The sequence below is a fragment of the Halichoerus grypus genome, chromosome 9 (genome assembly GCF_964656455.1).
Source record: "Halichoerus grypus chromosome 9, mHalGry1.hap1.1, whole genome shotgun sequence".
NCBI lineage: Eukaryota > Metazoa > Chordata > Mammalia > Carnivora > Phocidae > Halichoerus > Halichoerus grypus.
The window spans coordinates 43,654,410-43,678,966 of NC_135720.1; the positions used below are offsets into that span (position 1 = coordinate 43,654,410).

The 24,557-nt window shown below is 42.6% G+C and overlaps 1 protein-coding gene across 3 annotated transcripts in view; it reads right to left on the reverse strand.

Moving 5' to 3' along the window:
• SLC35F1 (solute carrier family 35 member F1) overlaps nucleotides 1-24,557 on the reverse strand; it is a 384,542-nt gene that overhangs the window by 11,647 nt on the left and 348,338 nt on the right. For all 3 annotated transcript variants that reach the window (XM_078054804.1, XM_078054805.1, XM_078054806.1), the window contains exons 6-7: nucleotides 23,966-24,018; nucleotides 16,651-16,805 (exon numbers count right to left, since the gene is read on the reverse strand). In XM_078054804.1, the coding sequence (XP_077910930.1) occupies nucleotides 16,651-16,805; nucleotides 23,966-24,018 (208 nt within the window). The remainder of the gene's footprint in view (nucleotides 1-16,650; nucleotides 16,806-23,965; nucleotides 24,019-24,557) is intronic.

Below are 24,557 nucleotides of genomic sequence, written 5' to 3' on the forward strand. Positions count from 1 at the left end.
GGATGCATAGCAGTGTGTTGTTCAGGGTTCAAGGTCAGGGGCTCAGGGGGTGGCCAACCTGGAGTGTCTCCCTTGTAACGAAGAGTGTCCATGTGGCAGGTCTTGATTTTTTGGAAATGCTGGCCAGGCAAGGAGGGGAAGGGCTACTGAGAGTTGCAGGGTTAAGTTGCTATGATCTAAAAACTGGCTGCACGTAGATCCCAGCAGCAGATGCTCCCTTTGCATAAGTAAACCTACATCTTGATCCTTGCCTCTGGGTCTTTTCTTTGGTCTCACTGGACCATCACCCACCCTAGGCTGAGAGTCTGCTGGGGTGCAGACCACTCTAAAACAGATTTTGGACTTCTGGTCCTCAGAACTGTGAGAGAATAAATTTCTGTTGTCTTAAGCCACCAAGTCTGTGGTAATCTGTTACAGCAGCTGTATAGAACTAATAGACTCAACAATGAATTATTCATTCAATAACTGAGCTTAACTGTGAGCTGAGACCCTAGTTATCACCTCACTGTCCATCAGAAACACTGAGTTTCTACAGTTTCCTGAGCTGGGGATACAGTGGTAAATAAGATGGGTAGAACTCCATTCTTAGATTCCAGTCTGTTGTGGGAGAGACTGAAAACAGTTGAAGGAATTAATCTGTAATATGATTTTGGGAAACATTATGAACATAGGAAACAAACACGGGGCAGGGTGATGTGAGAGTTTGGTGGAAGCCACTTAGATACTGAGGGGAAGTGTTCTTTGCAGACGAAGCCCTGGGGTTGAGACTGAAGCAGCCATGGGAGGAGCTGGGAAAGAGCAGTCCAGGCAGAGGGACATCAAAAGCAAAGGTCCCAAGGAGGAAAGGGCACAGCTAGTTCTAGAACGGGAAGGGCAGCCAATGTCACTGATGTCTAACGCTTAGTAGTAATTCATAGTTGAATGCATCCTCTGTACTAGGCACCGTTTAATGGGATTTACACTATTCACCTTCTTAATAACTCATGAGGAAGCTACAATTATTTCTTCCTTTCTAAGAAGAAGATAGGGAAACAGTATGGTGGGCAAGTGTCGAGAGTGGAGGCTGGAGCCATAAAAGCATAGGAACGGTGTGTAGGCCATTAGAGGTGAGCACGGCATTTAAATTTTGCTCAAAATGCAATGAGATATTAAAGAGGGCACGTTCTGCATGGAGCACTGGGTGTTATACGCAAACAATGAATCATGGAACACTACATCAAAAACTAATAATGTATGGTGATTAACATAATAATAAAAAAATGCAATGAGAAAGAAGAGTGTTCAGCAGAAGAGAGTGTAATCTAATTGGTGTTTTAAATGGACCACTCTGGCTGCTGGTAGGTGATTAATTGTAGAGAGGAATAAGGGGAAGCAGGCAGACCAAGAGACTATTGCAATGGCCTAAATGAGAGATGATGGTGGTCTGAACTAAGATGATGGCAGGAGAAATAGAAAAGAATGCATTTTAGAGGAGGATCAACAGAGAGAAATTAAGACTGAATCTCAATGACTGAAGCTGACTGTTCTGAAGTATGTGATTCTTTTCTAAGCATTTCTCATGGTGCATTTATTCCCCTATTTTCACATACCATATCCTTACACAGAGAGGATCTACACTTAACATCTTCTAGGGTTGTGTTGTTGTAGGTGTAATTCCTGCCAATATTTAATCTATGAAGTTCTCCCATTTCTCCATTGGTCTCCATTCCTGAGAAGTGTTCTGAGAACCGTATTTAGGAAAGCACAATTAATAACAATACTACTTAAGTATGATAATCTTAGCAAAAAAAGCTACTGTCAACTTCCTCCAAAGTATTTTCATCTCTTATCATTTTTTTAAAAAACCAACCCCTCTGAGAAGTATGAAAGGACTATGACGAACATCTTGGAGCTGAGGAAGCAGAAGGTGAGGCAGGTTCAGTAGAGTGCTTGTAGTGACAGTTGACGTAGTGCCTTGACCCTCCCAAGGCCTCCCAAGGCCTTGACCCTCCACCTAATTCTCTTCCCATCTCCCAATTGCTTCATTAATTGCATTGCAACATAGTAATTCTTTTTGTTCTTTCATTCCTTATTTTCAAGCTTCTAAGAGCAGTCCATATCTCTATTGCATAGGGCAAGGACACAACTTTAATTCAACAGATCTTGGAACAACCTTAATGGATTATTGATGAAGATGGATACTGTTCTTTCTCAATGCATAGAATTGAACAATCATCAAGAAATATTAGCATGGCTGTGGAAGGGGGAAACCTTTGACAAAAAGAAAAATGAGCTCTCCTACAGCCATACTGGAATTCTTTATTTCCTTCTCTCACACGTACCTGGTAATGGCAGGAAAGACAGAAAAATGAAATAAATAGATGAGTAATTGATTGTAAAGAATATCATGATGTGACAGATGTCACGGAAGAAATCATTTTATCGTTTTAATAATTAATCAATTCTTTTTCTAAATAAAAATTTGGGTACCTGATGAATAGCTGCCACCTTTGCTTAAATAACCCTCAAGACTCACTTTCCAATTCCAGAATATCACTAAGAAGTATTGGCCTTGGGCCCAGAATATTTGGTTATTCCATAATAAAATCTTACAACATCATTATCACTACATTTCCACAGTATTGTCTAATCTTCAAAATCCATGGTGTGCTATCAAAAATGTGACATTCAACAACAGTTAGTTTCTTATTCCCCCCTTAAATTAAATTTCGTACTTGTTATAAAGATAAAATGATCTAATGTCTTAAGACTTAAAAACATTTGAACTTTGGGTTACTACTATATAAACATGTTTTTAAAAAATCAGAATCTAGAGGTGTCCCCTAAATTTGGCATCCATGACCCATCTATGATGTCTCTCTCTATAATTTTGAAGGAGATGGGAACGGTGAGTTATCACCAAACTGTAGAGAGATTGGTCACTTGAAATATCTTCCTTTACTGTCAAACTAGCTTGTGTGTATAAGGGCCTCTTTTTTCTGGACACGTGATTCTGGGAAAGTTAATTTGATAATATTATTGTCCTGATCTGATATTGCTGGTCTTTCTGAGGTACACTCTATGCATACGACTTTTGGAATTCACTCGATGTCTACAGATGCCTTTGCTCCATCCTGCTCAGTAAGTGATGACTTTAATATCCCTTCCCTTTTACATCTTCGCTCCGGGCTACTGCTTTGCATTGGCACCCCACTCATTCCTCCATGTAAAATGAAAACGATAAAGCAAAACACTGAAGACATTTCTCTGGACTGCACGCATGCCATGGATATCCTCATCACAAACCTAACAGATATGGCCTTCCACGCCACCAAGAACCAAAACAGAAGGCACATACAGCACTTATTCTAAAGTGAGGTAGAAATTATTACAATTAGCCGTAAGAGCAAGTCTGTACATTTGAAGTGCAAAGAGATTTGTAATGTTTTGTGTAGAGCTCTCAGCAGCTTTACTAGTGACGCACTTTGCAGAGGAAATGGCTGTTTCCTGGGGCTGAAGATTAGTGAAAAGTCTGCAAGGACAGGTGTAGTTTACATTGGGGGTCAGTCAGCTAACAAATCCGGCAGCTGCCTGGTTTTGTAAAGTTTTACTGGAAGAGAGCCATGTCCGTAGCAGTGCTGAGTAGCTGTGACAGAGGCTGCTTGGCTTGTAAAGCCTGAAATATGTACCATCTGATCTCTTACAGACCAGTTTGCTGACCTCTGTGCATGTAGACACATCAATAATATAAATATAGACATGGAAATATAGTATGTGATAATGAATGACTCAGTTCACAATTTCACTGTGGAATGACTTATGAATAATAAATCTGAATGTTAGATATGATTTTTCTTATGAATAGAATAAATTTCTCAGCAAGTTTTCCACCCCTCATGTGAGCTCCACTCTTGCACTCCCCCATGATACTGTAATAGCTACTATGACATTGAACTTGTTTTTCTCTGAGCACTCCATCAGTTCAACCAAAGAATGAATCAAAGTAGTGGCTTGCTATTGTGGAATCTATTTTTTTTTTTTTTTTACTTTTCAGCTGGTTGCATCAACTTGAGATGTAAAGCGTCCATATCAATCAACAGCTTTTTTGCTTCTTATGTGAACATTCCTAGATAATGTTCAGCCTTGAAAACTGAAGTTTAACCTTTAACGTTTCTTGTAGAGATAAGCCTTTCATTGAATAAATCATTGCCAAACACTTACTGTGCCAGGCACTGTACTAGATGTCAGGGATCCAGCAGAGAAGGAGACATGCCCTGCCTCTGTCATCCCGAGCTTACTACTTACTTCTTACATAAGGTCAGTCCTTTTATCTAAAGGTAGGACTGGTTAGTACACAAAGGAAATACCAAGGCAATCAATAACTGCTGAGACAAATCCCCACAGAGCAATGGGAGGCAGCCTCTCTCCTGCACATTAATGTCTGGTTCTGTGCAGCATCAAGAAGGACCTGGACGTGAAAGCACTCAGCAAATTTACATTCAAGTTCAACTGAGTGACCTTGCTAAATTTGAGATTCCATACAATGGTTCACAATGTATTTATTCTTAAAATAAAACCACATCCCCAAAAAGACTTAAATGAGACAGAGACCAGGCCTATGACTAAGTTAGTGCTTAGCAATATAATGAGCGAAGAGTTTTGGTTATGTGAAAATAATGAGGAAAACAGACACAAAGAAGCACCTTCCCTTTGTGCTCCTGTTTGTCCATTAAAACTGAGAGTAAAGCACTTAGAACCTCCTAATCAGTGTTTGGGTGCAATTTGGTCCCATTTTTCAATGGCAGAGATATGTATTTAGACCCCTTTTGATTTGATGGGATTGCTCACTTTATATATTTTCAAAGTAAAAATAACTTTATTGTTTTATGATTATAAAAATAATATATGCATATTGTTTCACCAATACATAATTTACGCTATACTTAAAAGGGTGCAGAACATAAAATATAAGCACTCAAAGTTCTACCTTCCTTAATAATGGCATTTGTTGAGCATTCACTGTGCCAGACACTGCAGTAAGTGATTTACATTCTTATATTCATTTCTATACAGGGAGCCCTGATGCGGCTAGTTACACTGTATCTACTATTAGACCCCCACTTGCTGATGGAGAAATTACAGGTGAGAGAAGTTAAGTAATTTTTGCATAAGGCTGTATAACTGGTAGCATCACGGGTTCCTGTACCGAATTCAGGGGTGCTGTAAACCTAGGCATAAACCCAGGATTTTTATTTTCACTGACCTCTAACTGACATTTAGCATTTCTTCATGATAAACGTAAGCGATGAGCTCCATTAGTATTAGCAGTATCTTAGACTTTTAGCCAATAGAAATCACATATATTTTCATATCACATTACAATTGCTGCAGACTTTCCAGATCTGTACTCATCACTGTTTTGAAATGACAGTAGTTATCAGGTGTGCTTCTAGATGCCATGATTTGGATATTACTATATCATCCCATTTAAAAATATCTTGAAAACTTTATTTTAATATAATCAGCCTGCTTTGTAATGCTACGTATTTTATTTTAGACATTTAAAAACACTGTGAAAGGGATCTCTCTAGGCTTACCAGACCAACAAAGGGACCCATAGCACAGAAAAGCTAGGAACCCCTTGCTAGAGAGTGAGCTGAAATTAACACCCGGGGGGTTCTGACTCTGGAGCTTGGACTCAGGCATGTGACAACTCTGCCATTCTGTCTATCCTTGGACTCATGTTCACATTTTGGTGAATATACTTTCAGATCTCTAATTTGGAGAGAGTAGGTTAAGTGGTGATTAAGCAAACTCAGGAAAAAATCAAGGAAACATTCTCAGGAACAAAAACACTTTCCTACTTCCTCATATTCTCAAGGAGGCGGGGTGGGAGAGGATTGGAATCCACCATTATCTGGGGCTCTTTAGTGAACTGGGGGAGGGGGCAGTTCAAGGCCACCAAGGAATTGCACCCCTGGGAGTGGGACAGGTCATAGACTAAGCTGACCTACAAGTGTAAAGACATCAGAGATATTCCCAAACAAGAAGAGCCCAAAGATGTGACACCTGTGGGCTCTTTTTGGGAAAACCCCCAAACTACTGAATGATAAAATCCAGTAACTCAAGAGATTGAAAAGGACTGGGGGCAATGCTCAATTTTTCAAAAAACAAAACAAATCCCAGTAACTATAAAGTTCTGAGAAAAAGAAAATGTAACCTAGGAAAATTATCCTTTGAATACAAATACATATAAGAAATTTTTTCAAGGAAGCAAAGACTTGGGAGATAACAGCCCCTCTGAACTTTTCCGGAGAGACCCACCACCAGCCCGATGGCATTTTTCCAGTGACTATGAAGTCTTCCTTTCTTCAGGGCACTTGACTACCATCTGCGTGAAAATATTCCCTAAAGATGGGCAAATTGCACTGTGGACAGCCTGTACAACCATACATTACTTCCTGACCATGTATGAAACCCAGCCAAGTAAGAGTAAAGCAAAATAAAGAATTCAGAAAAGAAGAACCTACATTTCAAGGAAATGGGCTTAAAACGCCTAGGGATTATATTGATAAAAATTAACTATTAAAATCATTGATAATATGAAAACAGTACAAAGAAGTCAGGAAATAAAGGAGGGATGGTATTCCCTTTCATAGAAGGCAGTACATAAAAACTCTCAACACTTTAAATAGAGAGTTGACAACAAGTTTTCCATCCATGGGAGCCCCTGAAGATGTGCAGAGTGGTGGCTCTGCTTCAGCCCTCATGTTTGAGCCAACCTTTGTTCTTTATCTCAGCAAGCTGATGCTCTGATTTCTGTGAGCTTGTGTCATTAACATTCTAGTCCACGGGAGACAGACACACATAGGTCTGGTGACAAAATTGGGTGTCTGAGTATGCAGGAGGGGTTGGGCTGTGCACCTGGTGAAAAACACATCCCATGCATTCTCCTGGGAGACAACTAGCTGGTTTTTCCTGGCCACACTCCAGGGCAACCACAAGCCTTTCCATTTGAAACTTCTGCAACTCCTCTAGCTCATTCCATTTTCCCTTACAGCTTGTCCTGATGATGTGAGTTCACAGTATTTGTTTGTCATGTGGAGTTTATGAATAGATTTACGTAAAAGGAGTTTTGACTTCTGGCCACTGGTCTGGACTTGCCTCACAGTTTATCCCCAATTTCTCTAATCCTTCCAAAACTTCTAGCAAATGGAAATTGCTAAGGTGGCAGAGATTGGCTATGTGTTCACTAAACCTATTTTCTTTTCTTCCTCTACAAACAACTTGACTACATTTCCCAGCCTCCCTTGCAATTAGGTGTGGCCATGTGCCAGAGTTCTGGCCAAAAGAACAAGGAGGAGGTTATGTATACTACTCTAGACACAGCCATAAAAGTCTCCAAGTTGTCTCAACAGATAGCCCTGCAAAGGACTCCAAAAACCTAGCTCAGGGGCTGGCAAATTTTTTCTTAAAGGGCTAGATAGTAAATATTTTAGGCACGTGGGTCATGCGGTCTCTGTCACAACTACTCAAAGCTATTGCTGTAGAGCAACAGCAGCTGTGGTTAATATATAAAGAAATGGGCACAGGTGCACTCCAATAAAACTATATTTGACAAAAAAAGGGGCTGGCTCACAGATCACGGTTTGTTAATCCCTACCCGCGAGGATGGCAGAGCCACAAGATGGAAGGAGTCTGGGTTTCTGAATGGCTGCATGAGAAGCACTCTCTCCCACCCAGAGAAGCTAGCAACACTTACCCTAACTAATTTAGAAAGATGGCCATCTTGGGACGCCTGGGTGGCTCAGTTGTTGGGTGTCCACCTTTGGCTCAGGTCATGATCCCAGGGTCCTGGGATCGAGCCCCACGTCGGGCTCCCTGTTCCACGGGAAGCCTGCTTCTCCCTCTCCCGCTCCCCCCTGCTTGTGCTCCTGCTCTTGTTATCTCTCTCTCTCTCTGTGTCAAATAAATAAATAAAATCTTTTAAAAAAGAAAGAAAGAAAGAAAGATGGTGATTTCAAAAGACACTGTACTGAGTTTCCAGGCAGGAGGAAACCAAGTTCAAACATTCATCGCTCTATCACCTCGGTATTTCATGTGAAATGCTTTGGGGCCTCAATGATGCCAATTTCTCCAATTCCCTACTCACCAGTGACAGTTTAAAATATATAAAAAGATGGGGTGCCTGGGTGGCTCAGTCGTTAAGCGTCTGCCTTCGGCTCAGGTCATGATCCCAGGGTCCTGGGATCGAGCCCCACATCGGGCTCCCTGCTCCACGGGGAGTCTGCTTCTCCCTCTCCCACTCCCCCTGCTTGTGTTCCCTCTCTTGCTGTGTCTCTCTCTGTCAAATAAATAAATAAAATCTTTAAAAAAAATAAAAAAATAAAAAGAGTCAAAAGGCTAAGTACTAATTTAAAAACCTCCCATTTATAATCATATTTTAGTACTATAAACTTAAAAATCATAGCGTTTGAAGATGTCATTCTTACAAAAAGAAATACAGCAAGCTGCTTATGAGGGTATTTTTGTAAGGAAGATGTGCACTATTGCTTTTATGCTCAGCGGCTGCCACAGGCTGAGGCTGCCTGACCTGGCTTTTCAAGTGCAGTTCCATTACTCAAACTGCTCAGCACTGCAGAGGATCAACACGGTTGCTTGGCTCCAGATTCTGATCCACAGCTAATGAAAGATTCCACTGTTAACGCAATCTCTGCAAACTCTCTGGCACTGGCACTCAGATGTTCAGGATGCTTGAGATGGCTGGTCTATTCAAGTTTCATTGGCTTGGAATCCTAGCCTTTGCATTAATCCACCTGGTGATTTTGGGTGTTCTTGTCATCTTTATTTATAAATGAAAAGTTGAGCACCAAAACAGTGCCTGGCACATAGCAGGCGGAGAATAAATAAATATTTGCTGAATGAAGTTCTTTTAAATTTTGTGTATAATCGTATGTTATTAAATTATCCCCCACATCCAGGGTATTAAACTTTTCTTGCCAAATCTCTTATAACAACAACAGTATGAACAACAAAACCAGTAAGAGAAACTGGCACTTGTAGGATGAAATTTTTAGTGGCTGACAGATGGGGTCAGGGAGGATCATGAGACTCTACACCTGTCCTCCGAGGATGTAATCTGGATTGCTAGAATAGGTAGCTGACAATGTACGAAACTTTTATGATTATTTGTCGAAAACAACTCACAGCAATTATGAAAAATTTATCGGGGATAAAGATGAGGCTAAACCATGCAGCATGTTGTCTAATGAACACATACAGATGAAATTCTAAAAAATTCACATGAATCACATTACCCAGAATAGTTGAAGTAGACTCGTTGGACACAGGATTTTGAAATTTCTCTCTCCCCCCCTTTTTTTTTTTAAAGACTTTTATTTATTTATTTGACAGAGAAAGAGATAGCGAGAGCAGGAACACAAGCAGGGGGAGTGGGAGAGGGAGAAGCAGGCTTCCCGCAGAGCAGGGAGCCCGATGTGGGGCTCCATCCCAGGACCCTGGGATCATGACCTGAGCCGAAGGCAGACACTTAATGACTGAGCCACCCAGGCACCCCTCTCCCCTTTTTTTTAGTGAATGTTTGGATGATAAAAATATTTTCCCGATGGTAGAGTATAAGTTTTTATGGAGCCCTTACTTTCCTAAAATGTTACTCTTCCAACCAGATCACCTGTGGTTTCAGGCTGCTCAGTGTGGGGAACCATATAAGCCAGTGGTCTAGGGGGAGAGTTTAAAGGGAACTTGGAGAGAACTTATGACGTTCATTTCTTTTCTATCAATTTCATGTTTATTTTGATACAGCTACAAAAATAACAGCTTCTTATGAAATTACTCTCAACTTTATTATAGCTATTCTGTGGCAGTATTAAGCCTTGGAAAAGTAATAGCAAAATGTGTGAAGTAAGCCATTTTCTATTTTAAATGTCAAGCAAAAGGGAATATTCTGCATATTCAACATTGGCTGCTATTTTCCTGAAGAATGTTCAGCATATGATGGCATATTGTAAAAGAATTTATTGGCATTTTATTTTAACAGCCCCCCAAAGCTTTGTATTTACGGCTATCACCTAAAAATTCTATTGTAAGCAATGAGGGAATCAAGGAATTCAGCTGAAAATGATGGATATAATATTTTCTAAACTTGTATGGATGAGACCCAGTTTTGCCTTTTCCAACAAGGAGTAAGAGAAAAACTCACAAAAAATTGTTAAAAGCTACACCTAGTTACAAAATCTTAAAATAAGTTAGTATCTTAAAAATGGAATGAGGCAGGGATTACTAATTCTGAGACATACATTTAATCAGAGAAACACATCAAGACTGGTCGCCATTTATACATTATCTAATCCTTTCAAAAACTCCATAAGGTAGGTCTTATCACCTTGAAGTTGGGAAAGAATAAATAACTGTCCCAAAGTACTTAAAGACTAAAAAGAAGCCACACTTTAAATCTAGGCTCCTTTGACTTGGCAGGCCGTGCTCTGTTTGTCACCCCAGGCTGCTGAATTCATACTTCACCCAAGAGACATCCGGTGGCCCTCCCACCCCAATCCTTTTCCTCTGCGCATGACTGAGTGTTCTCTTTGCTAAAGTCACATATGAGCACATAACCAGAATGACTTTAAAAATCAGTCGGGAAATTCAACAGAGCACAGTGTCTGTCTAGGTGGAGAAGGTGTCTTCATTGACCAGATGCAGCTTCTAAAGAGCACAGCAACCTGTCCCAGCCGGCCCGGCTTGGTGCCAGTGTACCCTCACTTGTTTTGAGTTAATTAATACTTGAGTTAATTAATACTCTTCTTGTGGTAGGTGGAATAATGGCCCCCTTCACATCCTAATCCCTGGCTCCTCTGGATACGTTACTCTATGTGGTAAAAGGGACTCTGCAGATGTGATTGAATCAAGGAGCTGGAGAGATTATCCTGGATGATCTGGGTAGGCCCCAGATTCTCCCACAGGGTCAGATTTGAAGATGCTATCCTGCTGGCTTTCCAGATAGAGGAAGGGGCCACGAGCCAAGGACAGCAGACCACCTCTAGAAGCTGGAAAGTGCAAGGAAACAGATTCTCCTCTAGAGCCTCCAGAAACCACACAGCTCTCCACAATTTTAGCCCAGTGAGACTTCTGACCTCCAATGCTGTAAGATAATAAATCTGTGTTGGTGTAAGTCACTAACTATGTGGTAATTCGTTTGAGCAGCCATAGGAATCGAATCCTTTCTATTTCAAAAGTGTCCTGTTTGTACAATAAATATAAGGGGATAGAGTTCATAACTGATCGAGCTTTAACCTTGAAAAGCCAACACACCATCAAATTGTAAAGCTCTCATGGAAATCCCTTCCTGGGTTTGGTTTTGGGGGATCTCTGAGGCCCAATAAAGCTAATTTCCGGGGCGCCTGGGTGGCTCAGTCGTTGGGCATCTGCCTTCGGCTCAGGTCATGGTCCCAGGGTCCTGGGATTGAGCCCCGCATCGGGCTCCCTGCTCAGCGGGAAGCCTGCTTCTCCCTCTCCCACTCCCCCTGCTTGCGTTCCTTCTCTCACTCTGTCTCTGTCAAATAAATAAATAAAATCTTAAAAAAAAAAAAAAAAAAAAAAAAAGCTAATTTCCTATACCTTCCATGGATTGCTATGGATTTAGTGTTCTGGATTCAATACTGTTGTCGGGTAATAAGAACAGAAATATATAACCACTTCTCAAAAGTCTTGTAAAATAGAGTTTGTGAGAGCACTACACCATGCAGGGCGTCTAATGCAGGATCCAGTCATTTGCCTCCTTGGGACGTGGGGCTTCATTGTCCAGTCAGCACGGCAATCAGCACTCAAAAGAGGCAGAGAAGGTGCAGACAGTGGACTGATGGGTGAGGAAGGGAATGGGTTTTTTTTCCAAGGGTGGAAAGTGAGAAAAAGCAAATAATCAGTGTTGGGCAGGAGAGGTTCATTTAATCATTTAGTTCTGCCTGGGTAAGCAACATCCGTGAGCAAATAGCCCTCCCCTTTCAACTTGCAGATATTTATAACCCAACCAGAAGGTTATTTAGAGTAGAGGCATCATGATTAAGTGAAGGAATAAACTATACATGCAGACTGTAGTAAAACCAAATGAGATCTCAGAGGTCCCCCGTCAATCCTCAGTACTGAAGGGGGAGGCCCCTCCACATTGTTCCTCTCTCATTCTTGTCCAGCTTCCTCCAGCGAAAAGAACTCCCAAGACAGTCAATTCCACTTTCGGATGACTAAGTGCTAACAAGATTTCTTTATAGTTAGCCATAATCTTATAATCTTTGCCCTTTGGTCCTAGGTCCACATGCCTGCAGCCGCATAATAGGATCATCTAGGGAGCCTTTAGAAATCTCAAGCCCAGGCTGTCCTGCAGACTGCCTAAATCAGAATCAGTGGGAGTGGGACCCAAGCATCAGTATTCTTAAAACTCTCAGGTGATTCCCATGTGCAGCCGAGGTTGAGGGTCACTGGCTTAAACTCTCTTCCCCACTACGCTCTTTACATAGTTAAAGTCACCCTCCCTGAACTGGATTTTCTCTTCCTTAGGCTGTGACTTTCATCCATCCCCTCAGAGCAGGCAATTTGAGGTAACTGGCAATCACTACTGAGCAGCCCTGGACAAGGGCATTGTTGGGGACCACCAGGGAAGACTTGGTGGCCCTGGGGTCCATGGTGGGATTTGGCCTGGTTCCTTTCATGTTTTAAAAAGTATAACCAGATTGATAAATTGGACTTCATCAAAATTAAAAACTTTTATGCTTCCAAGGAAACTAACAAGAAAATAAAAAGCAACCACCGAATGGGAGAAAATATTTACACATCATATATCTGATAGGTGTATACCACCCAGCATATAAAGAAATATTACAATGATTAAAAAGCAAATTACCAAATTAAAATGGGCAAGAAATTTAAATAGACATTTCTTCAAAGAAGACACATGAAAATATAACCACCTTTTCCCCATCCCTAAACACACACACACACACACACACACACTCCATCCCCTGACATCACCATTTTTGAATTTTGTAAAATTTGCCATGATTTTTCCATTGACTAGAAACTGCTCATAATGATAAAGGTACCTTCAATAAGCATTATTTAAAAATCAATTTTCTGAGATGGCCCATGTGGCTGTAGTGGGAAACCTACAAGCCACTCAGACCCACCCTTCTCCCCAGCTCTAGAGCGCCTCCCATCTCTGGGAAGCCCAAGGCCAATTTCAGAGGCAGGCAAGCTGGATCCCAGAAAAAAAAATACTGGATTTTCTAAACAATGACTATTTGACTGCAAATTCAAGCACTGCTTGGAAGATTCTTTTAGAAAATAGGCAAAGGGAAGTTGTTGTTTTTTTAATTTTTAGATTTGAGTATTTAACTTATTTTTTTGCAGATAATAAATACCATTGTTCATAAAACAATTAAAGAACACTACAAGGCAGTGTTTATTCAAGAACTAAGAGGTGAGGAGTCAACTGTAAGTACACTGAGAGTGAAGGGAAAGAAGTAGAGCATTGTCTATATTGTAACATTGGTTACCATAAAATTAACATATATACTATAAAATTGTACCAACGTGTAATAGTACTTATCTGTATTTTCTGACTTTCTCACGATGAATATGTATTTCTAATAAAAGACAACAGACCACTCTGGAAAGCAGTCTGGCAGTTTCTTATAAAACTGAACATGTTACGACCATATGCCTGGCAATTGGACTCTTGGGTGTTTATTTCAGAGCGAAAACTGTTCATGGAAGAACCTGTACATAAATGTTCAGAGCAGCTTTATTTGTAATAGCCCCCAGTAGAGAAAACCCAGATGTCCTTCACTGAGGGAGTGGTTAAATAAAAGTGGTACATCCATATCATTGAATAGTGCTCAGCAATAAACAGGAATGGGCCACTGACATACGAAACAATCTGTATGAATCTCTAGAGAATTATGCTGAGTGAAAAAAGTCAAACCCAAAAGGTTATATACTGTACATGCCATCCTTGAAGTGACAAATTTAGAGAGACGGAGAACAGAAGCGAGGCTTTGCAGCACTACGGAGGTGGGTGAGAGGCAGGTAGGTACGGCTGTGAAAGGCAACGTGAGCCCTCCTGGGGGTGAACATGCTCTGTGTGCTCATGGCCTCGGTGTTCATATCCTGACGTTGTGCTATAGTTTTGCAAGATGTTACCAATGGGGGAAACTAGGTAAAGGGCAAATGGGGATCTCCCTGTATTATTTCTTAAAACTGCATGTGAATCTATTATTATCTTGAAAGTTTAATTTAAAAAAAGACAATAGGAATCAATTTTAACTAGAGAAAATACTTATTGTGTTGAATCCATCGTTGCATTAAAGAAATGTATCTGTTAGATAGCAACACAATATATGTATATAGTGAAACATTGCTTTAAGAAATAAAAACAGCCATGACACCTCCGAATTGATGAACACAATTTTCAGCGAACACAGCCTCCCTTCTGATGGCATGATGAAGGATTACTACATGGCTTCCTCTTCAGTAAACTTCCTTATCCTAAGTAAGTAGTAACCCACAAAGCCTGGGAGGGGAAGATGGATGGCGGAGAGTTAGAACTGACGCTCGTTCACGAGGAGAGCCCCAGGTCTAACCAGAAGTCAGTGCAAGCGTAAGGAGAGACACTCCAATAGGAATGGGCGCTCTTCAGGTGTCCCTCCCAGCTGTCAGAGAACATCGGCTTCACAGGGGAGCCTAGTAATAGTGCAGACTTCCCCAGACATATCCCCAGATCCCGGTTCTGTGGCTCAGAGGTGTGGCCCATGGATCTGAAGGGTGAGCCAGTCCCTCTGGGGAAAGGAGACTCTCGGGAAGGCTGCCATGAGGAACGCTGAGGGCCGGACTGGATCTTGGCTGCTCGAGAAGCACCTGCGATCCTCAGTCAGAAAAGGTTCCAGTCATCTTTCCTTAAGGAGGATTCAGGAGATCTGTCTATTTCAGGAGCTTAGTGAAACAACCACAGGAATCACTGCTGGCAATCCAAGTCACACTTGGGAACACACTAGCTGTGGATGCCTGACCGTAGAGTAGAGAAGAAAAATGATGGCCACCGTGCCATACTGTAAGATCAGGGCTCTGGAAAAGAGCTGGGTGTGTTGCCGGGGGCTGCTCAGGGAAGCTGGTCCTCCCAGCTGTGTGGCGGGGAGCAATGGGGGAATGTGCTGTGACTTTTCTTTCTGCCCTAGTGAGGACCAGGGTGTGCTCAGGAGACAGAGATGGGACCATCTAGACAAAACCAATCACAAACGATGTATAAAGCCTGCCCAGTCCTACAGTTTCTTTCAGCTGTCATTTTGGCCACCACACTGGGCACAGGGCTCCTTGTAAAATAGGGACTGGCCACCTTATCCCTGTCTTCTGCCATAGCCATTTTCTCCACCTCTCGTCTTCCAGATCTGCTTCTGGTCATCTCTGCTAACCTCGTTTGTGACCACTTTTCCACCCCTGCCTGCCCTACTTAGTCTGGTTCTTGGCTATGACTTTGGCTTATCCAGTCATATTTCCGATTATTCACTTCCGCTGCTTTGCCTCAGGTCATCTCAAGTACATACTCCCTCTAGCTCCGCACTTCTCAGGGAACCTCCAACCCAGTTTGACCTGGTTGAAGATGCCCTGCCCACCAAGAGGCACCATCAGCGGGCCACACCCGTGGGCTGGTGGTGTTAACTGTAACATCACTGATGAAGCCCTTGGCTAGAAGTGGTTGGAGTAGTATCTCTTTCTTCTGCCTCTCTTCTTTCCCTGTCCTAGTTTGGTCTTATCTGGTTTGGATATTTCATACTCGTCCTTTTTCACCCTGGTCATAGTCCCCGCTGACCCTTATCTTATAGGACTAGTTAAGGAATGGGAAATGGGTCTCTTCTCCTATACCAATCCTAATCAATTGTTAATGTCTGAAGTCAGTGCAGTGTTTACAAGATGGCATCTGACTTCAGTGAGCTGTAACGGATGAGTCCTGCCTGCCGTGGGTGAGCGTGTGGGTCGTCTTGCATTTGAAGAGACTGCTATCTTTAGACCGAACACTTCCTTCTTTTCCTTGGGCTGATATCTGAACTGTAAATGCTTCACAAGTTCTCTGCATTCATTTACTCCAAGCCCTAATCTTTCGGTGAAGAAACAGTATTTCGAGTGCATTAGCATTTCCCATTCATGCCTGCTATGAAAATATCTGCAAAACAGAAATTGCAGGCACTGGATCTTTGCTCCAATGAGAATGTACCCTGCGAGTGCCTTTGGTAGAATCCATTTTGTGGTTCTAGTTTGGGAATTGTACAAATCTTCCTAGCTTTAGGTTGGAAAAAGAGTAAGCTTCTGGGGTGAATGGTATCAGAAAAAACTGTCTCCCACCATCCAAAAGCCCTTCCCTTATCTTTTTCCCTTTCAAGGGCCTGTAGTTATTGGTCTCTTGTGACAAAATGTTGCCTCTGTGTTCCAGTGGAAATGTGAATACCCAGATCCCGGGGTGGTGGGGGGTGGGGGGGACGGCAGGGGTGAGCACACAGAGTTGCACTCCCACTTGTCTGCACAAAAGGGGCATTCTACTGCAGGGCATTTCCACTTATATGTGATATTTCCCACCAAGTATTATCTTCACAGAGGAGCACTGACTCAACTTACCTTGTAGTGGAAGAGAAACAGTCCGCAGAACAGGCTGTACAAATCTGCTGTGAGCAGGGAGAGGTTGACCGAAGTGGCGCTGGTTTTCTTTATGACGACTGGCATGAAGCTGTAGAGACCAAACATGCAGGCGCTAAAGCCAACGTAGAGCAGTCCTGAGGGGAGAGGAAAGAGAAGTGACTGACAGCCTTCTCCGGGGCCTCTGAGTACCCCCAGCGCGTGGGAGAAGGGGGCCGGCGCGCACCGTTTACCTCGCACACAGGAGTTTTTCTTCACTCTGCTAACAGATTTTATTAGGGTAATAGACAGCTAAAACATAAAATAAAAAGTAAAAATCTTCATGTGGAAAATGAACTTTCTGCTTCGCACCACATAGCTGATATTTTGCTTTTTCTGGGAAGGAGTGCCTCTTAGTGGCTAGAGTCCGAATACGGGATCAAGGCTTCTTAATTCTATTTCCAGTGGTGCTGTACTCTACTTTTACTATCTATGTCTTTTAAAGCATTTTTTTAAATCTCTTTTTTGTTTGCAAAATGGGAACAAAACTACTGGGTTCCACGTATTGCTCACAGTGATGAATAATTACATAGTCCTCAGGATGGAAGGGCTAACATATCACAGAGATGTGGACTAAGTCAGAATTGGAATCCTAACTGGGTGGCCTTGGGCAGACCACTTCATTCTCCAAGCACAAGATGACCTGTGAATTTCTTCCAGATTTGTGCATCCTGCTCAGTCCTACACCCCAACAAACAGAGTCCTACTTCCTCATCACCTTCCCTAGCATACTGCGGGTTCTCACACGTAGGCTCTGCTGTTTTAGAAGTCGTTAGGTAAATGCTTCATAGACCATCAGAGAACTAAGTGTTGTAAAACAGAAAGATTTAAAAAAAAGTCCTTAAAATGCCATATGGTCAGCCTCCCATCCTCTAAAATTCTCTCTCAATATAACTAGATCTACGATTGCTGGTACTAATTCCATAAGTACATAATTTTGCTGGGTCCCAAGCAGGAGTTTGGGGCTAAATGCAGAATTTGGTTTACCTTTTACTAGGTCGAGATACAATACAAATGTACAAAAATAATGCTCATTCTCTACCTTGACAAAATAAAGCAAAGAATAAGCATAAGTAATATAATTCAGTGGATCTTTGGGCATTTTAATATAATAAAAGCATCCAACCTTTCCAGAGGAATCCTTGAGTAAATGTGTCTGGTGTGGGCTGTGGGATGATTGTTTCTTCTGAATCCTGTGAATTGGGGAGGATTTGGTAGGTACTGGACACCTAGTCCTTTGACTATGAATATTAGTGGTTCCTCCGAAGAGAAATTTGGTGTTCCCATATGAAAAGTATATAAGGGCATAAATCATCATCCTATACACTTCTGATTCTCAGTTTAAGGAAAGCCACGTCAAATCTATATGAAAAGATTATTCTGAACATTAAGTAAGCAAACTCAGTACAACAGCCCCCTCTAGTGTGGTGGAAATGCCCTAAGAGGAAACTGGAAGAACCACTTTCCTTGCTCGGTCAAGTACAAGTCCTCTTGCGGATATTCTGCCATAGTAATATCAGATAGCTTCTGACTCCATCACAAGTTCTAATTCCCTAAAAACAGTCAATTCTCCTGTAATTGGGTTTCATGCTACTTATAATTCATTTTCTTTTTAACCAAGTTACTAAAAGTGCAATACTAAATAATTTATGATCAGTGCAGGAAAAGACATAAAATTAATTCAGTATTCCTTCAAAAAATCTGGGATTTAAAAGACGAAGAACAAGCTATATCCTTAAATTAATCTACTAAAACTCCACTAAAAATCAAACTTGGTCAGAACACAGTCCAGGCACCAGAGCCTTTTTTTTTTTAATTGCATCACTGATTTAGATTAAATATGATTGAGTTCGAAAGCTCCAGAATCCTACCCTTCCATCACCTTACCTGGCACACTGTAGACTCTCACATGTGGGACCTGACGTTTTATATTCACTCAATTACTCAACCACGTATTCCCTGAGGACCTACTCTACCCTCAGCTAGCAAAGCAATGGAAAACAGAATAGAGGAGAACCTTAGGGTTGCTTTAATGCTAAGATGGGGAAAAGAATGTTCGTTTTAGGGAATGGCAGGGGGCTTGCTTCATTAAGGGTGACTAGCTAATGCTTCTTTGTGCAAGTGGCATTTCCTCTGAATGCTGAAGGACTGAAAGGAGATGGCCAGGGAGGAGCCAGGGCAAGAACATTTTAGGCAAGATCTGCAAATGAAAAACCCTGATGTGTTCCTGGAGCTGCCAGGGGCCAGGACATCTGTGCAGAATGAACAGAATGGGGCAGTGGGAAGGGATGAGGGTGGAAAATTAGGCAGAGGATGGATTATGCAGGGCTGTGTAGGTCTAGGAAGGAAATCAACATCTTGTTCTAGCTGTAAGAGGAAGCCATTGAGGAGCTGGTGGCCGGCGGCTAACACCGGACCCACATCCTTACACGAGGACTCCGGCTGCTATGCCAAGAAGGGATGGCAGACCAGCGAGAAGGGCAGTGTCCTAGTCTAGGCAGGAGAGGCTGGTGGCTCTGCTTGGGATGGCAGTGGAGATGGAGGAGAGTGGCTGGGTTTGGGGGCACTCAGCAAGCCCTGATGATAGACTGGAGAAAGGGGCCAGGAATGATACCCATGGGTTCTCATGAGTTTCTGGTTAGTTTAGAAACTGGGTGAACTACAGCGCCATTTACTGAGATGCAGAGAACGGAGAGAGGACAGGTTTTCAGGGGAAATAAAAAGCTCTGTGTTGCACGTGTTAGTTTTAGATGCTCACGCATCACCCAAGAGGATCTGTCCAGTGAGGAGCTGGATATATAATTAGTGGGCTCAGAGAAGCGGTGACCGTCTGACTGGTGAGCCACGGAGAGGAGAGAACTAGATCCACCGCAGAGTTTCGCTCTACTCATCAGGAGACGTCAGGGTGCTTCAAGCTTAAACACTCTAAGCCTATTTTTAAAAACTGCAGGAATTAAATTTAGGGGGACAGGGATGGAATATCTGCACCATCACAGTTCACCGCTTTGCTAGGTCAACCAATGTTTTTGCGTGGGAACATCCTGTTTTTCGAGCAGAGCGTAGTCAGCCACATGAACTCATGATCACACTGAAATGGGGAGGCAGTGTTGGTGCAATTTGCTGATGTGCTGTTCGGAGGTGGACATGAGCTAGTTCGTGGATGTTCGCAATAAATCTGAAGACTCAATGGGCTCTCCATGCAGGGTTTTCAGTCAAATAATCCATGTGATCAAACAAATGAACTGAGTAAGTTTTTGACTGACAGCTATATAATGGCTGCAACAACTACCTTTATAGACAAGGTATGTGTGTAGCCATTTCTTCTTTGCAATGCTTTCTCTCTCACAAAAGACAGCATTTGGTAGCTGTTGTCCTCATGCACTAAAGAGATTTAAGTTAAAGAAGTGAGAAAGAATACTATCAGTTCATATTGATTGTGTGCTCGCTATGTGCCATGTACTTCAGATGCATTAAATAATATCTACAACCATAGAACACCATTACTATTGTTACCCTTTTTATACAGGGAAGGAAACAGGCTAATAGAGTGTATCAGTTAAGAAATAGTCCATACCACAGGTTCAATAGAGGATATTTAATATGGGGCACAAGTCACAAAGGTGCTTGAGTGGGGGATAAGGGGAAAAGGGATGATGAGGCACCCCAGAGATTAGCAATAGCAGGAAGTTATTCACACTCCTGGAACTAGAGAGAGCCAGGGAGGAGGCCATGTTCCCAGGGGTCCAAAGGGGAAAGCCCAGCAAAGGTACAATCAGTCACTCAGAGGGCACGCAGCCATTTCTAGAGACCTGACCCTGAACAGAGAGAAACAGGGAGACACACCCTGGTTTCTTTCTTCCTCCCACCCTCCAGTCTCCTACTGCCTCCCATTGGCCAAATCTATTTGGAAGCCCCTTAACAGGACAGCCTGGAAAGTATAGTTTGCATGAGTCAGCCTCTGAAATGCAGAGTGGAGGAAGGGTAAGAAACAGATAGATCTGTGAATAAACAGGAAAAACCAGCATACAGAGGTTGAGTAACTTGCCCTCAGGACACAGGCTGCCAGACTTTAAATTCTGAGCACATACCACCAATCTATATTGCTTAATTATTATGAAGAGAAGCAGGGCTTTGATGGAGCAGCTGATGTGATTCTAATGAGCATCTCATTTTATATATAATATATATATGACAAATACATGATGTATGACTTATGATATACATTTAGATATGATAGATATGATATACACGTGTGTCCGTGTATGCTGAATATGTTTTATCTCATCCCTTTGTGATCCCACTGATGTTCTTTCACTTTCCTTTGAATATACTAGATTTTTAAAGCATTATTTTTAATTCTTAAAGATGGCTAAGTCAGCCAAGGGCCTGAGGTGGGCGGGGCGTGTTCAGAGAGAGCACATCCGTACCCATCCCCGCCCCCCCACAGGCAGCCGTGCGCCTCCTTGGTGACCTCACCTCCCCAGGCCTCTGATTCAGCCTTGGTAAAAAGGGTGCGTTCTTAATTATACTTAAGGTCCTTCCTGCTCTGTCGTCCCATTACTCCAGCTGCAGGGAAAGGTCAAATCTCTTACTTTGGCCTCCAGGAGAAAACCCAAACCAAAATGAGCACCCCCCACAAGGGCCGAGAAGAGCCCCTGTATACCATGAACCTGTGCTTGATGATCCACAGCACACTTTTTCTTTCCTTTGAGTTTGGCTCTCACATCAGTTTGTATTTGTTCACACGTCCTTTAACACAATATGGTAAATGGGATAAAGGGAATGTTGAAGCCATTTATTGGATTTCTGACGGTGATTTGAACACACCTGCTCCACCGGACATTTGAGCTCTGTTAGGTTGTACATTTTACTCGAATTTAACGATTACATAACCAGACCCAGGCTCTCTGTTGGGTAGGGTAAAACAAAGAAATAAAGCACACAAAAATAAAGATGGTCTTCTTGCTTTGAATTACTCTCTAGATCTTGCAAGTGTTATAGGAAAATAATGGAATCCGTTTTAAAAAATGCCTTCCAAGCGCAGAATACATTTATTATCCCACTTGCTCCGTAGAAAAAAAATCTTTTTACTTTGATAAAATGTCAACCACATGAGCTGTCCAAGAGACCGTGTGAGGGGGATTGCTGATGTGGAGAAAGGGGAGGCAGAGAAACGCTTTGACAGATGGTGGGAGATGAAGAGTCTTAGATTTTGGTCTCTTAACTAAGACGCTGTGAGCTTTCCACCAGACACAGCGATCAGAGCCCGGCACTCTTGGGTGACTTCCCAAGGAGTGCAGGGATGCTAGAGAGGATGCTGACTCCCACCTGATATCTCCTTGCCTCTCGGTCCCCAGAGCTAGTATGCCATCTCCCGGTTCCCCAGGAAGAAAGAGCACCGTCAAGGCTAGACCTCCCGCTACTGCCCCACCACTTCCCTGTTGTCTATATTTTGAAAGATGAGAGAGGGCAGAACAGGCCCCATCCCCTTTGCTTGCCATTCACTCATTCACTCATTTAGTAAACATTTATTCACTGAATGTTATATGCCCAGAACTGAGCTAGACGATGACACTGTGTAGTTGGTCAGGATGAGGTAACGAGGACAGAGGTAGCCCTCGTGTAAAAAATCTTAAACCTAACCTTATCGACGCTTTGGAAAGAAAAGGATGAATATCTGGCTTCCTTTCTTGCCCATTTCAGCCTCATTTCCAACCGGGAATTAAACTGATGGCTCTATAATGTATTCCTTAAATTTATACCACCTTCCATCAGCTTGGACTACAGGGGACTGACAGTTTAATGGCAAGAGGAGAGTTAAGAGTAAAACTACCTTTTGACGCCACATTTAATTAACACTGAATTAGAATAGAACCTCGGTGGACATGCACATGACATCCATATCATTAGAGGACAAATTATTTTCGATCATTGCTGTGACTATTACTATGAAATGAATTTATACCACTGCGGGTGAAGTGTTACCAAGTACGGGTCACATTTTGTTTCCTGGCTCCGAGAGTCCCAAAGGCAAAGGCATCTGTAACCTGCAGCTGGTTTCCTTTCCCGGCTGCCCCTCCCCTCCACCCCGCACCCCCTCCTCTAGTGATTTTCTTTTAATGGTAACATTCTATAGCAAAACTCAAAAGAAAATAAATGGCAGGATTCTGTGACAGACACAAGAGCTGGTCAGCCCTTGAAGTCACTTGCGATAACCCCCAGGGAGAGTCATGCCCGACTCTGTAGCTGGCTGGGTGCCTTCAGAGGGGATTATGTCAGCAGCAAGCTGGCCTTGGATGCTTCCAGGCGGGGGGTAGGTAAAGTGGTGCCGGGAAGCTACGTCATTGCTGTCCTTGCTGGTGGAAGCAGAATTGGACTGAAGCCGTCAATCTCATCAAAACTCACATAAGCTGGAGGTGGCTCCAGCAGCCAGCTTCAGTGTGGGCGATCTGGCTTCACCTCGCACCCACATTCACAGTGCGAGCATTTTCCAAGCACCCTTATAAGCCAAGCGCTGTGCTCACTGCTGGCCCCCATGCGTCTTGGTATAGACACTGAAGGGATATCTAGGCAGAAGGTTTTAAATGCTATTTCCTTTTAGGGCTTGCGTGTGATCATTATAGCAATCACCCAGGATCTTAAATCCTTGTCCTATTTTTTTTTTTTTTTAAGAGAAAAGTGATTTTCGAAACAGGTGGAATCTGAGATACCCCGGATGACTATTAACTAGCTCGAACCGTATCTGGTATTTTCCACCAAGTCCACTTGGAGATCAATTAACCATTTCTTATGTGCGAAGTCCTCCCTTCTGAAAAGGTTTTTATGGGCTCAAAACGCCCATTACGTTGTTTCCTTTTATGTCTTTTTGTTCATTTTTTCCCCCTTTACTAAAGTGCCACTTTTTAACGATCACATTGGTTTTGTGTTTCTTGGCTAGAGAAAATTGCTGTCATTTAGGTCCCACCACTGCCTCTGGGCATTTTTTCTTTCTGGTTGGTCTTTAACCTAATAACATACTTCTGTGTCTACACTAATGGCATCTTGACAATGATAATGGGCAGAAGCTCAAGTAGGAAACATTATGAATCACACAGTTTAGTCTCTCACTGTGTACAAGAATTCCTAAAATGACAAGGGATTTCATTTTCCTTTGTCCTCTGCGTTCTGAATCCTTTCATGGTTCATGCCCCATGCCCACACGTATCACTCTTCAAACATATCCCTAAAAACAGCATTTTTAGGTGAGCAAACTCCTTACCTATTTGCCAATCCCAGGGCACCTTTAACAGCTCCTTGTGCTCCATTATGGCTCTGCAAATTCAAAGAAAGCGGACCTGATGAGCAAGATTATAATGCGTCCTACTTCTTTTTTTTTCTTCTTTTTTCATTTACCAGATTTATACAAGTCACGAAACAACCAGCCACATTGCAAAGATAACCTTGGGCCAGGGACGGGGAAGTCTACTTTGGCAGCCTGAGGTTTCCCCGGAAGGTGTGGCCAGCAGAGGTGAGGGTGTGTCAGGGGCATGGCGCTCCAACCTTCCACTGGCCTTTTCCCCAAAGAGTCAGCCTGCGGCCTTGATTTCTTCTTGCTTGGATGCGTTCTGAAAAGCCAATGGTGAGGTATGGAAAATTTCTGTGCTTGCAGGTGTAACCAGGTTTGTTGTTGTAGGTTTTTTTTTTTTTTTTAAGTCAGTTTTCTGATTGAGGATTCTCTAGGGCAGTGGTTCTCAAACCCTACGGTACAAAAAAGCCATCTGGAAAGCCTGTTGAAACCGTTTCTCGTGCCCCATCCCACGGCTCAGCAGGTCTGGGTGGGGCCCATAGATGTGCATCTCTGGCAAGTTCTC